A 17,056-nucleotide genomic window follows, 5' to 3' on the forward strand; every position below is an offset into this window, starting at 1 on the left:
CACTGTTGCTGGGAGAGCCAGTCCTGACGCAGTTTTGACAGAGAAGATCCTAAGAAAAATATATATCAAATCTGATAAAAACTGACTAAGTATTTCTCGAGAATTTGAAGATATATTTTATATATGGTTACTATAGAAATCACACCATTGCTAAGTCGGCCATCCTAGATACATTTGTTTTTAGAGCATGCAGGAAAATTCCTTCAAGTTTGCTTGAAACTTTCACGACGGTGTTTGAAACGTCAAAAAAAGCAAAAGGTGGATCGAAGCAATACATAGGCAGGGCAGTTCCATAAACTCTCTTTGTTTTTACAAGGCTGAGTTAAAACAATGTATTCACTTGGACTATCTATCTATTATCTATCTATCGATCGATCGATCGACTTTCTATGTGTCTGTCTATCTGATGGGTACAGAACTATCGCCAGTCCACGCAATGGTCATGATGAAAAAAATAAAATATGCTTTTGTGTTTTACTTGTTTTCTACTGATCCTGTCAGAAACGTATAAGAAGAAAAAAATTATAGAATGCCGTCCCTAGGTAGTTTCTTCATCAAAATATTTCTTGCAGATGTCATCGTGTACGGTTTCGACTGGTACTGGTCTAGGAATGTTTATTTGCGAATCATCCTCACTTGGTGGTTTATATATAAATGATGCTATTATAAAAAGTGAGGCCCCTGTAGCTTTGAGAGCGATCCACCAGATCATTAACTTAACGCCCATATCGAAACTGTTGTACACCCAGCACGCGCCGATGCCACCTCCCCTCTTGCTTTCCCAGACCTGGCACGTGCTATCAATGATGGTTCCCAGTAAAACTGGACCAGGCGTTGTACCTGAAAATATTAAATACACCAATACCCTTAAGTATAACCAATACAAAGTTTGAGATCTTTCAAAACCTGAATATAATGTATATCTAGTTCCTATTTTGCAAAAGTTTTCTTTTTGCATAATTACCACGTGTCTCTTTAGCAATGCGTTTCGCTATAAAATGGTACATTGCCACCTTACAATTTAGATGTGCTTGCTACTGTATCTTTTTAATTGCAATTATTGTCATTGTAGTAACAGCAGTAAACTGAATATTATGCTGAATAAATCGAAGAAAACAGTGCAAAAACCTTCTCTAGAACGCTACACCTAAAACGTTATATTAAATATAATTTATGTACTTCGATAATTCGCACTTATTGTTACGTACTAACTTTGAATTTATGTTAAGAACGGAATCTCTCTTGCATTGAAAGGCATTACGATTGTTAGCAACGTTTCGTTTGTCTAATTAAATGGAGCACCACTAAAACGTTGTTGTATTATTTTTTTCAGAAAATTATATCTTACCCAAGAGTCGCACAATCAAAATACTTATTCCTAGGGCCATTGATCTCATCTTATTCGGCACACACCTTGAATATAAAAAATTAATAATAATTCTAGTATAAAGTTCGACTCGTGAATCTCTCTCTCTCTTTGTCTCTCTCTGTCTGTCTGTCTCTGTCTGTCTGTCTGTCTGTCTCTGTCTGTCTCTCTCTCTCTCTCTCTTTATATATATATATATATATATATATATATATATATATATATATATATATATATATATATATATATATATATAGGCGAGTAATGAAATATATGACTAACAATGAAATGCATGCCATATTTAATTTATGAAAACGCTTTATTTAATTAACGAACCATATATTAATTAGTCATTGTCTTTCGAATGAACTCCAAAATAAAGTGTGCATGCTCTGTATTTCTCTTTGGATAGAAATAGAAAACAATTTTAATATTTTTACGAAAGAAATAGGCCATTGGAGGAAATGTTGGAGTTTTCAAAAATAGCGCAAGTTCAGGTACTCCATAGAAAACGTAACTTATCAAAAATATTGTATATGATGCCTAGAATTTCAAAAGTAATTAATATCATTTATAGTTGCTAAGAAATCACAACCAAGACATCACTCAGTCAAGGTATCAGCTCTAATGTGTTCTTGCCTGAAGGTAGCTGTTGTCGCTGGTGACATTGTGGCGAAGGTCACAATCATCATAAGAAACATTAGTACACAGTACACGTACATCCGATCACATGTGTTTGTGCACGTCCCGCCCATCAAGTCAGGAATTGTTCTATTGGTATATGTTTCATTGTAACATCTGCAATTCTTAAAAATCTGGAAGTAAAAATACTGTAATTTTACTTCGATAACTCGAACATCAATTGCTCAAATAAGCAGTATCACTCAAATGACTTCCCAGGTCTTAGCGTAAACTTTCAGCTAATATTGTTCCTCGAAAATCTCAATAACTCAGAACTCAAGCCAAACATTTGGACCTTCTGCACGTATCTGCGAAACATTTAAACACACAAGTTATTTCTGCCCTCATCATCTCGTCAATAACATTAGCTAATGTTAACCTCGTATATGTATAACCGGAAACCGCAGCAAAAAGCAGCACGTCAGTGTGCTTTTCAACGTTTATGTATCGTTTGTATCTGATCTGAACAACTGTTACAGGAAATATCAGTTTAGGTTTAGCCTAAAATTTATAGTTTTCATGTTGAATGATGTCAATAGAATTGAGTAACATTATGCACTAAGTAATGCTTGAAAGTGCGGCAAGTGGTAAACAACCGTCCAAATATTATTCTCGCAGAGCTAAGGACAAAATTCAAACACAGAATACTATAAGTAATAAATACATTGTGTCAATATCAAACGGGAAATTTCAGTCTAATAGATATATTTCATGGCATACTTTCTCCCTTGTCAATCAAAGTTATGAAAAATTACCCCGTTTAAAATCCATTTTTGCACCTAGAATTAATAGCCAGATATGACAGATGAATTTAAATTACCTTACTTCCATTCTCCTGTATCACCTGACTACACCCAGCGAAGCATGGGTTGAAGAACATCATCTCTTCCAAGCCAGAACACACTGGTTCAAAACCAGCCGTGGTACAGAAGCATTCCTCGTTACAGCCGGACGATAATCCTTCGTAACTGTCTCTTCATAAATTTAACAAGTTTTAACGAGCAAAATAACAAACAAAACAAACAACATTATATAGAAATTTATATGCATGAAGAGAGTTTTCTTTGGAGATTGCATTGTGTGATAATTGCCTCTTTATATTACGATCCAGAATATGACTGTTTATGGTCATTGTGATTCTCCTTCCATGTGTACCTAACTCCCGTTAGATTTCTTCTAAATACATCCAAGTATGTACCATGCATAACTCTTTAGAATACGAGTAAAAATATAAAAAAGAAAACTTCCTAAAAAAACCGACAGGACATGAAAGCCCTGAAGGAATAATATTCTAACATTAGTACAAATATACATGAATGTGACAAAGTTTCAGGTGATATATCTTTGACAGAAATGAAAGAGAACAATACTTAAATTCATGAATAACTTGGTATAAAAACACCCTAACAGTCTCCATTCAATCCACTATAAATTAAAACAATTTATTATCTTTACAGTAGATAACTTACTGTCCAGGATAAAATGCAGAAATTCCAGGAATAGACGGGGAAGGACAGTATATCAGAAAGGTCGGAGACAGTAGCAGTGAGACGAGCATAAAACCGCTGCACAGCCGCAGTATACCGAGACACTTCAGATGGAACCACTTCACCAGATAGCCACCTAGAAGCATTCCACCACCAGAACCAATGATTGTCACGATCCCTGAACAAAGGAAACTATACATTATGTGTATTTGAAATCCTTTCAATTTGTACGATTGTATGAGCAATAAATTACATAATCAAATCAATACATTTCCCCTTCTTAAATTATGGCGGAGTATGACTGTTGTTGTTGTTGTAAACATTGGCAAGTAGTTGTTTCTTATTGATTGAAATTATTATGCTGTTTTCAAGTTAACAGTTTGAAGGCAAAACTCATTGTTGATATTAGGTTTGTTAAAGCAAAACTTTGCTGCAAGAAAGATTTGTTGATTCAATGACTTTTCCGTCACCAAGGGCCACTTTTGCGTTAAACAAAAATATTTGTATTTAAAAGTAAATCAAATATAATTATGTGCTACCAAAAATGCTCCCAGCTGTAGGAAGGTCCAAGTTAAATCTCTGGTGGAGAATTTTTACCCCGAATGTGGCGTACCCTTCGACGATGAGAGCCTCCGCCGAGCATGCGAAAGAAACTAGCAGAAACGGGAGATTCCGCAACTGGAAAGCGATATGAAAATCCACAGCTGTATATGAGATAGTATCACATGAAAACAACATTAGTCTAAGTTGAATGGTTTTAATGAATTGTGTCGGCAAACTGAACACGTTCACATCAGTAAGACCTAGTGATGAAACAAAAAAAGAGTCTTAATTGCAAGATTTAATTATATTATTTAGCATTTCTTTTCTTGAGAATATTTTGACTCTGAAAAGTACATAATGTTAGGGGCTGGTTTTTCAAAGAAACATGATTTGTTTAGTAATCATCTGCGATACCCATGTCATAAAACTGAATACGCAGATATCATGCGCCTTAACAAATCAGTTACACATATGCAACATCTTTTGACCGATGTGTTCGATTTGGTTAGAAATAAAATCAACTTTGAACCACTTCGTGTCAAGTATTTATTGGTTTAATTTAAATATATTTATGGACTTTTTGCAAAGCAGATGGTTGGGAGACACTATTTTACCAACTTAGATCGCATTTTCTCCACTATTTGTTGCTTATGAACTATTTTACTAAATTAGATCGCATTTTCTCCACTATTTGTTGCTTTAATGAACTAAAATTGATTAATTATTAGAATCTGAACTGCAATGCTAAATAAATCGCTAAAAACGTCTGCACTGAACAAATGTTACAGTACCTATAAATAGTCACGACTCTGACAATATGTCAGGAAACACGGTTAACAGAGACAAAAAGGAAACATTAATACATATCGGATTGGCAATATCTGAAATTATCTCTGTAATTTGTAAATAATTTGAATTCATATATGTTTCAAGCATACCAACAATAGCAGAGCCATAGGAAAGTCTTTGATGGATTTTCCAAAACCGGCTTGTGCCACCAACTCGTTATCGGTACCCGTGTGTGCCTCTGACCGACGCATCTGCTGGAGCTGATGATATCCTTCAGAAACATAATCTGGTGAATCAGTTTTAGTTTCTGTTCGAAAATTCAATTACCAGATAACTTATGTTAAGTTTTTCAAAATTAAAACTTGTTATTAGTGCTCGAGGTGAAAAATACCAGTAACTGAAATTTAAAATGAAACTCATAGGGGCCGTCATTTTCCAATATGCTTTCTAAAAGCAACTAAATATTCGTCAAAATAGACTATAAGAAAGGTATATAAAAATACAAAAAACGCATCATTGCAGCTTCTGGCAAACTTGGCAATTCACATTAATCATAGGGAGTTAGACTGAGGTAATACTGGCCTTCCATTTTTCCCGACAAAAAGAAAATGTGAACAATATGCCTTAAATTATAATAATACCGATTGTTGGAATTTTCATTTTATGTGAACCAACACCATGTCCCTCAGACATTTATAACATGCACGAATACATAAAGGAACTCCCCTACACAATGCATGTCCAGACGGAGCGTGTGTCTAGTTCAACCTTTTGGTTCCCTGTTTCAACATATTTAGTAATGAGCAAAGAGAGCCATTCTAGAAATTTCATAGCACACTCGCCCCATCTTGCGATAAATAAGAGAGGCGAATAAATTCTATTATCCGAATTGTCGTTCATCCGAACGATTTGTATATCATCCGACGAGTTTGATAATCGACGTTCTACTGTAACTAAATTTTGAATTTAAATAATATACTCACAATTTAATTGTTAGCTGCTGGTCAAGAAATACAGGAATTAATTAAAAAGCTTATTGTACTAAATTGTATGCTCCAAAGAAGCAGTTCTAAAGTGGAGACAGTGTAAATATTACCATATACAATTTATCAAACCAATTAACAATGTCGGAAACTTCTCTCACTCTGTAAAGTAATTTTAAACAACTTATTTCATCTGAGTGAAAGAGAAGTTTTAGTGTCCATCGATAGAAAAGAAAATTTAATTGACAAACTACCTCAACTGAAATTTGTCTGAAGATCTATCTCTGTGAATTGATTGTGACTAAGCAGGCTGAAATGTTGTACCTGGAAGCCTTTTCGGGTAACCAAGGATTGGAAAGGCTACGATTAGAAAAGCTCCGATAGAAATGGTTGTACCAATCCACCAAGCTCCAACCCACTGGGGATCCATAGAAGTTAAAGGAACACTGAAAAGGTCGGACTAATTTTAACATCAAAAGTTATAGAAATATTGAAATGTTCACTGATTCTAAAATTCTTATTTCCTTAACATTACTTGAAAGAAAATCTAATATAGCTGTAAGTCAATATTGAAAACTACCAAGTAAGCATTTTGGTATAGACAAAACTACGGCAAGCATGTTTTAATTTGCCGAATTTGCTTAACTAATTAAGAATCAGAATCTTATCAGTAAAGAAATGTTAGTCTTATTCAACATAATATCAATTCCATTATTATTTTACATGGTACTCTAGACCGATACGGTTATATAATACTGGCTCTGCAAAAAAAAACTTTTACACACATGCACACACAAACACGTTATTATAGGCTCTCTCAAAGTTATGTGTTTTTATGTCAGCTGCCCGAGTTCATTTTTCTTATTTGTTTCATGTCTAAATCTCATTTTCTGGGTATGTGCTATAAAGTTTATGACACTTAGTAATTTATCATGGAATAATAAGCGATAGTACACTACTTGACGAGTACAAAGATTTGCTGGAGAATTTGAAAAGAACCATAAACCTTCGGGCTCTAAATGTATCCTTCCACGTGCTCCGGTAAAACCGTGTATTATAATATATATCTCTCTCCTTCTTTTCTTCTCTCTGTTTCTCTCTCTCTCTCTCTCTCTCTCTCACACACACACACACACACACACCTTCCGACAGAAATCCTCATTTTAATACGTTAAGTTTTCATTTCTAGCGTCCCTTTGAAGATGATAGGATACTTTTTGTCAAACACAAAAATGACATGCTTTCTCTCACTACCATACATTCTATATGCAAGGGTTGTTTATCAAGACTAGAGTGCATAGCATCAAACACTTACTATCAAACTTTCTAATAGTCATCGCTTTGTTTCAAAAACTATTTACCTGGATGGGTCAATTCTGTTAACGTCAACAAAAAGGCCTAGTGTCTGTCCACCTACGACGTATCCAACAGCGACGCCAATTGCAGCAAAACAGAACGTCCAACCTGTAACAGCCATTCCGTTATTTTAAAACCAGGTCTTTTAATTTTACGTTCCGATTCAAACGGAAATGGAGACCTTTAAAATATCGACAGCAAATGTCCTGTATGAATTTCTTCTTCTCTTGCTAATAGACGATCTTGCATTTTGATCATGTATCTAATTTTTACATTTAATTAAATTCAAATTAACGCTTCTTAGCAGTTTGCAATACTATACGATCATCTACGATAATAATATTTAAATATCTTTGGTTATAGGTCAGTGATGAAAAGAATAATAAATCAAACTTAAATAAATGATTTGCATTTTTTTAAAAAAGAATTAATAGCAAGCACAGCACGTGCTAATTCCACTTACTGATATAGAATGACGTCAGCTTCGGCTTGCAGTTTTCGTCTATGTAAGTTAATCCGAGGGTGAACATAGGTGAAGCCCCGACTCCAATAAGAGTTTGACCAATCACAAACAATCCATACATGACAGCGTTTGAATTCTGAGAATCCACAACGTTATGTTCACTTTCTGATGCGTTGAGTTGATTATGTTTGTTGCATAGGTTGTCAGACGCATTTGAGATGTCTGCAAATAGAAAGAGAATGTTTACTTGATTCGAGACATCTACGGATCCAGATATATCGTTTAAGGGGAATGTGAAAATAACATTTTTACACCATTCCAGTCAGCTTTCATTCCGGGTGATTCTACAACCAAACATTTAACGTATTTCTGTTATATGTTTTGCCGAACAGTAGATTCCGGTAAGAAATTTAGAATTGTTCTTGCGCGATATGAGTAGAGTTTTGATCACGTGTGTTGTTAAGGACTCGTTCATAATTGAAACCTACTGACTTTACATGTGACCTAGTAAAATGATTTTCTACGTGTTTTCAAAAACGGAAAAGAACGATTAATACTTCTTGATGTATGTTGCAGAGAAGAGGTGTATTAGAAATGTTGCACCCCAAAGATCCGATTTAGGTCCCTTAATTTTAGTTTATAGATAAATGATATCGTACAACATGTACAATCCAAAATAAGTTTCTCTGCAGATGATACACGTCTCTCTCTCTAATTGTTTAAACACCAAATCCCTGACAATTCTAAGAAAATGAACAAGACTATTCCATATATATATATATATATATATATATATATATATATATATATATATATATACATACATACACTCAATCAGAACGTTGAGACAGTTGACTCGTGCAAACATGTTAGTGTTTTTCTCTCAAAACACCGCCAATGACACAAATATTGAGAGTATACAAACGATAAGGACTGTTAAAGAATAACTATAATGTTCATACTCATACTTCAGCTTGACAGAAAACTTATAAATTATACAGTCGTCTTTTATGTAACCTATTCGGGAATATGGTAATGTGGTTTGGGAGAACTGCAAATTACCTGAGAAAATTGAACTAAAAATACTAATCAAGGCAACAAAGGTTGTGACTGTGCAACACAGTAAGTATCTGTTAAAGCTTTACACCGTGAATAGTTTGGTGAAGTCTTTAATTCAGTCGACGAAAGCACAAACTGATACAAAACGTCATTAGTAAAAACCGATCACTTCTATTAAAGCATCATGGGATTGCGGACTACAGGCGAGATTTAAGTACCTAAACCGCTTGACAACGTGCTATAGCTACATACTTCTAAATTTAAGATCTCACAACGGAAATGAACCTTTGAGTATTGACAACTTTATCTTTTGCACAATTTTATGAAGAATTTTACTGAGTCTTATTTCAAACTGGAAATAAGATATATTAGAGCGGCAATGGCAAGTCCTTACAACGAAAACAAAATAATGTTTTCAGGTGTTCGGAAGTGCTATGTAAGACTCTTAACATATGCAAATGACCGCATTGCTGGTCGGTGTATGGATAATACCCAAAACTGGATAATAAATTACCAGGTAGCAGAGGCGATTACGTAGCAGCGATGGTGCAAATTCAGACACTTCTGTATAAAAGAGAACTGGTTCAAACCCATGTCATCTCTCATATCTCTGATTCCACCAGCTGTTAGTGATATTACTCGCAATAACTTACATTATGTACAACCAATACAGCATCGAACAGTACTTTTCTTCAACTCACTTCTTCCTTCAGTCAGTAGTGTATTTTATTTTAAGAGTGGTACGATCACTTTAATAGACTTCTACACAAAGACAATTATATTCAGGTTCATGTGGACTCACTTCCCGATGGCGATTATGCTGATAATATCTATGAGGGGAATATTAAGGAGGAAGAACTTATTAGTATGCAAAATATTAGATCTGGAAAACTGGAATCGAGGTGGTATGTTGATTGAGATGTTAAAACACACTGTGGCAGAAATTATTCAACAAAATTAATCCATTTGTTTAATACTGTATTTCAATATCAAATGTTTAATATATGCAGGGGGAGACCGTTTGTTTTTTGCGAATATACAAAAACGGGATTATTCCAAGAATTATCGAGGCTTTTTATTCATTGGTGTGTTAAAAAAGAAACTCACCGGCATCTTGAATAACAGGCTGACAACATAGTCAACTGAAAGGAAGATAATTAATGAAGATCAATATGGGTTATGACAAGGTATTCTCTCGTCCATAAGATGTGCATTCCTCAAAATGTGTGACTGTAACCTGTGTGAGTTCACAAGCGAAGTTCCCACGTGGTTTCTTAATCAGCTCAATACAGCCGCAGTGAGCTCGACGTTTGCTGCCCGTAAATCAGATGCTAGGTCTGGGTCGCTAGCGGCTTGTAGCATGTCTGCACATCTCCATCTCAACTAGCTCCATGTCGAAATTCCGCAATACTAATTGTTTAACCTCAATTATCACTGAGTACAGCGTGGCAATTATGATCAAACTAATTAGTGTCCAAGCGAGAAATCCTGAATAGACATGTATTCACGAATGTAGGTGTAGCGGAATCATTTTTTCCCCAGGGCCACCCTTGACACCAGTTACTACTTATATAGTCCCGACAGCAAATCCGACTGATGTTGCTGTGGTCATAATTCAAGCAACACCAAGGTGATTCTACATATATCATATACGGCCAGACACGTGCGATTATATTTCGCGAGTAAAGCAGTTTTCTTGGTGATTTCATCTCACAGCTGTTGTTACGCTTCGATTATTTGTTCGTGTCGCTAGCTTTAAGGGTCAGTCACAGTTCTTCTATTAATATTGTGATCGTAATTTACAAATGACTGGCATTGGTCTAGTTTGGGTACAAGACGCACATACATTTATCACCAATTACCTTTTTTCTGGTACAACTGCCATACAATCATAAAATATCTACCTGGGGAACATTTGTCTCCGGCGATTGTGCGTTCTTGGGGCCTGGCACAAACTTCGTATATAACCATGCTGATTCCGCCCGTGCTTGGTATTTGAAACAATTGTTCTCATTTTTGCAAAAGAGCTGTTATACAGGCAAGTGTTTACTTCTTGAATAATAGTCGAGATTATCTCTTATTCGTTGAGTGAATTTTGTGTAAAATAATCGACAAGGAATGTAACCGGGATGAATTTGTGGTGAATTGCACTATTTCGTTGTAGAAACAATCTCTGAGTTATATGCATGACAGTGTAGTCGCCGACTGGGTGTTTCTACGTGCTGATACAATGATTCCAGGTGCCCTTGACTTGGCATTGCTAATTTAGCCTTCGACACGATTATATTTTAGCGTATACAATGGATTACCAATACCACAATGTTGAAGCAGATACTCGTCGACAAGAGGCACAACATCAGTATCAATGTTGGCATCTTATGTCAAACTGGCCCAACACACTATCGGTAAATTCTGCAACATTGTCATCAAACGGTTGTTCAGAAACTGTCCAATGTATGTAATGATACATCTTAAACACACAAGCCAAAGATGGTTTAGTGCCCGTACGAATAGCTGAATAGTTCGAACTGAATTTCATCTCCCGTGACCATTGGTATTGATAAAGCATGTATGAAAGGGACTCTAACATTGTCGTCTATTGGTGGTACCTATCTCAAATACTTTTTTCCCGACATCCTGTGTGAAACAACTATAGCCAAATACATATCTGAAAAGTACGTCTTGAACATTCGAAACCCACGGAACTTTACCCGACTCGTCCATTTCTTTCAGCATAATATAACATTTTCTTGGATATCGGTTATCTCCCTTTCTAATCACTCTAATCCAATGCTTAATACATTTTCAATATTAATGAAAATAAAGAGGCAGTCTTCCACAAGGTTTTGAAATCTAGTGCAGAACCTATCATGTACCTTTTCAATTGTATGTAAAAATTTATTCCCTAAGTTAAACATTTTTTTAACGAGAGAACAACATTATAAGCCATTGATTTTCGTTCTAATCCTTTACCTTCCATAGTATACGTCTTGCAATCTCCAACTTTCAAATTTATTAATAAAACATGTTTAAACTAAATTAAAATGCATTGATTTTATATGACATTGTATCGTGAAGGCTTGGTTATATATATACTAACGATGGCTTAACTTAACTTAAATCAGTCTTTTAAGCGAGGTTGATTCATGGTTTTTTTTTGTGTGAGTGTTTAAAAAAAATAAGTATGGTAAGTTAGGTGAGAGGTTAATTCTATGTTATTTTTTTATCTGTTTTGAAATCAGTCAGGATAGCTATGTTAATGCCATGTTATTTTCACAGTTGTTTAATGAATCTGGTAATTACAACAATTTTCTTCATTCCGTAACTTCGTTTTCTAAAATGGATATATTTTGTTTCCAATTACATATTTATGCCTTTCACGTTTGCAGCTTGGTTATTTCCCTCTATTAAATGTACAAACTCAATATTGATTGTATAATTATTTTAATTTTGATTATTCTTGTTTGTCGGGAACCATGGTATTATAGATATGTTCTTGAATTGTCAAACAGGATTGAAAAACATAAAAACATTGCTTCATCTAGAATAATAAAGACGATAAACCTCAAGCAGAATGAAATGTTCATTGCAGACGATAGCTTCCTTTGAAAGAATAATAACTCTTGTACGTCGACTATACAGAGTAATAGCTACTTTAGAAAGAAAAACAATAACTTGGACGTCGATCATACAGAGATCTCTCTACTTTCAAAAGAATAATAATTCTTGGACGTCGATATATAGACAATTAGGTAGGATAACGTCCATCTTTAGCTTAATTTGTTTGCAATTCAGGTGGGCAGCGATTCTAATATTACATTTGGTTCAAGTAGGAGACAGGGTGCAAGACATACGTCTGAAAGTGGATATTTACAAATATGGTAGTTAAAATATCAAGTTTAATGAAAAGAGAATTTGTATAGACAAGAATTTGTGCTCTAGTTTGATATTGCCAGAATCCTGCAACAGCATGTTTCGCCCTTGAAACTCTAAATATGAAAAACCTTGGAAATGACACAGATAAAATAAGAAAGACTTTTCCCAGGTGAATATCAACGAGAATCATCCTTACCGGAAATAGTATACTCATATTTGCCGCCAATAAAATGTGGAAGGGAGAAGATCAAACATCCAACTGACATCAGAACTATACCGGTTGCCAGAATCCTTGGCTTATGCCTCTGTTCCCCAAAATATCCAATCAAGAAATAACACAAAAAGGCACCGAAGTCGTTGCTACTGGAGATGAGTCCAGACCTGGAGCTCGACAGGGCGTATCTTTTCTCCAGAGCTGGAATGATAACGTTTATTATTCCATTCACTGCAAAACCCTCGAAAAAGTTGAAAACACATTGCCAAAACACGTGCCACCCGATAATGTTGAAGCGTTGAAGATATCTGAAAATAATTTTATTAGAATTAGGACCACGCCTCTCTGACTTTGCTCGATTACGAAAATTACTGGAATGCATGAAGAAATTATAACAAGAAATAATTCACAAAGCTAACTTCTTTAATATGACATAATAATATTATATGAAAGAACTGTGCAATATCATTTGAATTATAGTGGATGTTTTGAGGACTACAAAGTAATTATTTCATACCAGTCAAAGTACAGATCGATAGATATCTTGAAAAGAAAAGACTATAGACATAATCGTTATATATATATATATATATATATATATATATATATATATATATATATATATATATATATATATATATATATATATATTATATATACACACACACACACGCAGGCGCAGCATATTCCTTCTTATTTCAAGTGCAGCGTGAATATTTACAGATAGTACATACAAATGCGTGACTTTTGTTCATTTGGCACATCGGAATATCGACAATGGTTTGAACTGTATCACTTTCGACTACGGTACTTGGTAACAGCTATATCACATCTCGATTCTGGCATCAAGCATGTCGTCACGTATCGCATGCTAGAAAGCTGTTAATGAGTCGGTCGTGAGTGATTATCATAAACTGGTATTTATGCCTTTGATTTGAGAAGAAAAGACATATAGATTTAAACAAGTTTCAACTGATTTTGTTCAGCATTTTCGCTATATATAATCATAAAAAAGAACCATTCTCAAAATTGCCGAAAGAACCCGAATATGTATATGTTGTCACACACACACACACACACACAAATATATATGTATATACTCACCTGGGCTTGAAAGAAAAGCACCCATATTCTTCACCCTCTTGAAACTTTACAGAATGTCCGTACCCTTGCCCAGGTGTCGTTCCAGTGAGAGCACTCGATACCTTTATCAAAAAAGAAGTCGTGCGTATGTAAAGTCGGCATTGACGAAAAGTATATTTATAAACAAACAACTTCACTCCAGAATATTGAGTATTGTGTACGTTGTAAAGTACTGAATCAAATGCTTCCTCAAATACCTGTTGACAATTTTGTCTTATTAGCAAACATGCAATTTACTTTCATTTACTGCAATTAAAATACAGTAAAGGTTTCTAAAATTGTTTCGAATGTATACTCACATCGAGTGCACAAAAGCTAGATTGATTTCAAGAATCGGTAAGAAATTCACTCTTTCAAGCGCACTACATTCATATGCACACACACTGGCGTTGTATGTCAACACACTGGCGTTGTATGTCAACTCTTTTCATCATCGACCAGAAGAAGTAATGGGATCGTGTGATGTCGGCCTTCCGTCCGTAAGCACACATGTGTGTTATAGCAACTCGTCCTAAACTACTTGGAGGATTGCCATGACTATGTATACATACATTCGTCAACTGGTCGTGTTGGTATTAAATGTTAATTGTTCCCCTCGGACATCCAGTATGGTGGCCAGCGCGACCATCTTGAAAAATATTGTTTACGTTTCTCATGCTGACTGGATGGTGATATCAGCCGGGATTTGTCACAAACAAATCTTCTTAGAGCTTCTAGAACTTTAAACAGCTTCCCACCAATAGACGTTGGATGTAAATGAAAATGGTGCTAATCTTGCAATCGATATGGCTGCCACCATTACCATCTTTGAAATCTTGTTATCGCTACTCCGGCCTTCTTGAATTCACGGCCATAATGGCGTGGGTGTTTACAAATAGACTTCCAAGGATATCTAATTGGTCTTATACGAAAATAGTGCCGATTTTACATCAATATGTACGCTACAGCGGCCAATTGGAAAAGCTTGTTATCTCTCAAAACTATGAGATGATATCAACACGAAGCAGTCAGAAAGCAGAGACCGTCTTATTTTAGATTCCTAGAAATTCTTTTGGGTTCGTAGAGTGACGGTCGCATTGAGCAACTCTTGTTTATTAACCAATGTAACATTGTGACATAGTATCTAACATTTATATCGTAAGCAGAAGAAATTAAGACATCTTGAAGTAAATCTTACGAATTTCGCATGCGTTCGGCTGTATTTGAAGCAGTCATGGTTCAGATTGAAGCACAGCACATATGTTAGTAAATACGTACACTATTAATGCAATACGCTTACAGTTGAAATACATATACTAAAAATGCACTACACTTATAATTTAAATACATGTACTATTAATGTAATACGCGTACAGCTGAAGTAAATGTACTATTAATGCATTACTCTTATACTTTAAATACATGTACTATTAATGCACTACGCTTACAGTTGAAACAGATTTACTAGCGTCCGCCTCGGTTGCGGGAGGTCGTGGGTTATATCCTCGGCCGAGTCATACCAAAGACTTATAACAATGGTACTAACAGCGGCCTCGCTTGACGCTCAGCATTAAGAGGTTAGTGTTAGGACTGGCCAGCCTGGTGTCAGGATAATGTGACTGGGTGGGACATCACGCTACATGTCTGCGGCATGATGCCCCAGTGCTAGACGTCACTATAAACTGCCACACTGCAGACATCGTAACGATATGACTGAAAAATTGTTAAAGCTACGTTAAAAATCCAAATCACACACACACACACACACACACACACACACACACATTTACTATTAATGCATCAAATATACAGTAGAAAAATACGTGTACTCTTCATGCACTACGCTTACAGTTGAAATACATGAGCTATTAATGCATTACGATTACAGTTGATATAAACGTGCTATTAATGCACTACGATGAAAGTTGAATTAGATATGCTTTTTCTGCATTAGGCGTATAGTTGAAATGCATGTACTATTAATGTATTTTACTTACAGTTTAAATACATGTGCTATTAATGCATTACGATTACAGTTGAAATGCATTACCATTAATGGACCTAGCTTACAGTTGAAAAACGTGATATTAATGCACTACACTTACAGTTGAAATACATATGCTATTAATGCACTACACTTACAGTTGAAACGTGTGCTATTAATGCATTCCGCTTAGAGTTGAAATACATGTGCTATTAATTTATTACGTTTACAGCTGAAATACGTGTGCTATTAATGCACTACGCTTACAGTTGAAATACATTAGTATTAATGCATTAAGCTTACAGTAGAAATACGCCTGTTATTGATGCATTACGTTTGTAGTTGAAATACACGTACTATCGGTGGATTGTGCTTGCAGTTGAAATACACGTACTATTTATGCATTACGCTTACGCTGAAATACACGTGCTATTGATGCATTTATTTACGCTTCCAGCTGAAATACATGTACTATTAATATATTACACTTACAGTTGAAATACATGTGCTATTAATGCGTTACGCTTAAAGTTGAAAGACATTTACTATTAATGCACTACGCTTATAGTTGAAATACATGATCTATTAATGCATTATGCTTACAGCTGAAATTCATGTGCTATTGATACATTACACTTACAGTTGAAATAAATGTGCTATTAATGCAATACGCTTATAGGTGAAATACATGTGCTATTAATGCATTACACTTTGTTCCCTGTACCTATTAGGCAATTGAAATAACTCACTTCAAAACTGTAACTATGTGTTGTACTCTGAAATTTCTTACCTCTTCGCCGTCCATATTGGGTTTTTTTATTATGCTTATATCTCACTATAACGTTGACGCAGAATGGACGCGTTATCAATGTTAACAACATCCATTTGAATGCCGTGTATGTAACTATTGTTCTTCAAAATCATTAGTGTCACTGAATGCGATAATTTGTTTCTATTTTCCCTTATGCTTTCTGCAAAAATGATTTAATTTGCAAGGGAGTATAATGAGTTGTTTTATTTCCGAAATCTTTTCAGATGTATTTCTCATCTTCCAGTGTGCACTTAAATACGAAGCTGTCTCAGGAAAATTTAAGTATGAATAAATACATGACACAAAAAGAAGGAACCTATAC

General features: G+C 35.1%; 1 protein-coding gene across 1 annotated transcript; it reads right to left on the bottom strand.

The window, feature by feature from the left end:
* Positions 1-335: 335 nt before the first annotated feature.
* On the bottom strand, positions 336-16,728 carry LOC149808377 (solute carrier organic anion transporter family member 4A1-like). The gene is made up of 13 exons (XM_089967905.1): positions 16,714-16,728; positions 13,922-14,022; positions 12,800-13,125; positions 7,669-7,890; positions 7,211-7,313; positions 6,174-6,295; positions 5,016-5,137; positions 4,074-4,212; positions 3,517-3,712; positions 2,868-3,021; positions 2,006-2,181; positions 1,349-1,413; positions 336-840 (listed from the first exon to the last, which is right to left on the bottom strand). Exons 1-13 carry the CDS (start codon positions 16,726-16,728, stop codon positions 539-541), a joined length of 2,043 nt encoding a protein of 680 aa, XP_089824031.1. The 3' UTR covers positions 336-538.
* Positions 16,729-17,056: the final 328 nt, after the last annotated feature.

This window comes from Sinohyriopsis cumingii, chromosome 1 (genome assembly GCF_028554795.1).
Source record: "Sinohyriopsis cumingii isolate HCF-2022 chromosome 1, ASM2855479v2, whole genome shotgun sequence".
Taxonomy (NCBI): Eukaryota; Metazoa; Mollusca; class Bivalvia; order Unionida; family Unionidae; genus Sinohyriopsis; species Sinohyriopsis cumingii.

What these genes read in the sequence shown, in the direction of transcription:
- LOC149808377 (XM_089967905.1), bottom strand. An exon ending in CTATGGCTCTGCTATTGTTG is followed by an intron (nt 4,213 to 5,015) that starts GTATGCTTGAAA and finishes ATCGCTTTCCAG; the next exon opens with TTGCGGAATCTCCCGTTTCT. An exon ending in TACAGCTGGGAGCATTTTTG is followed by an intron (nt 3,713 to 4,073) that starts GTAGCACATAAT and finishes TCCTTTGTTCAG; the next exon opens with GGATCGTGACAATCATTGGT.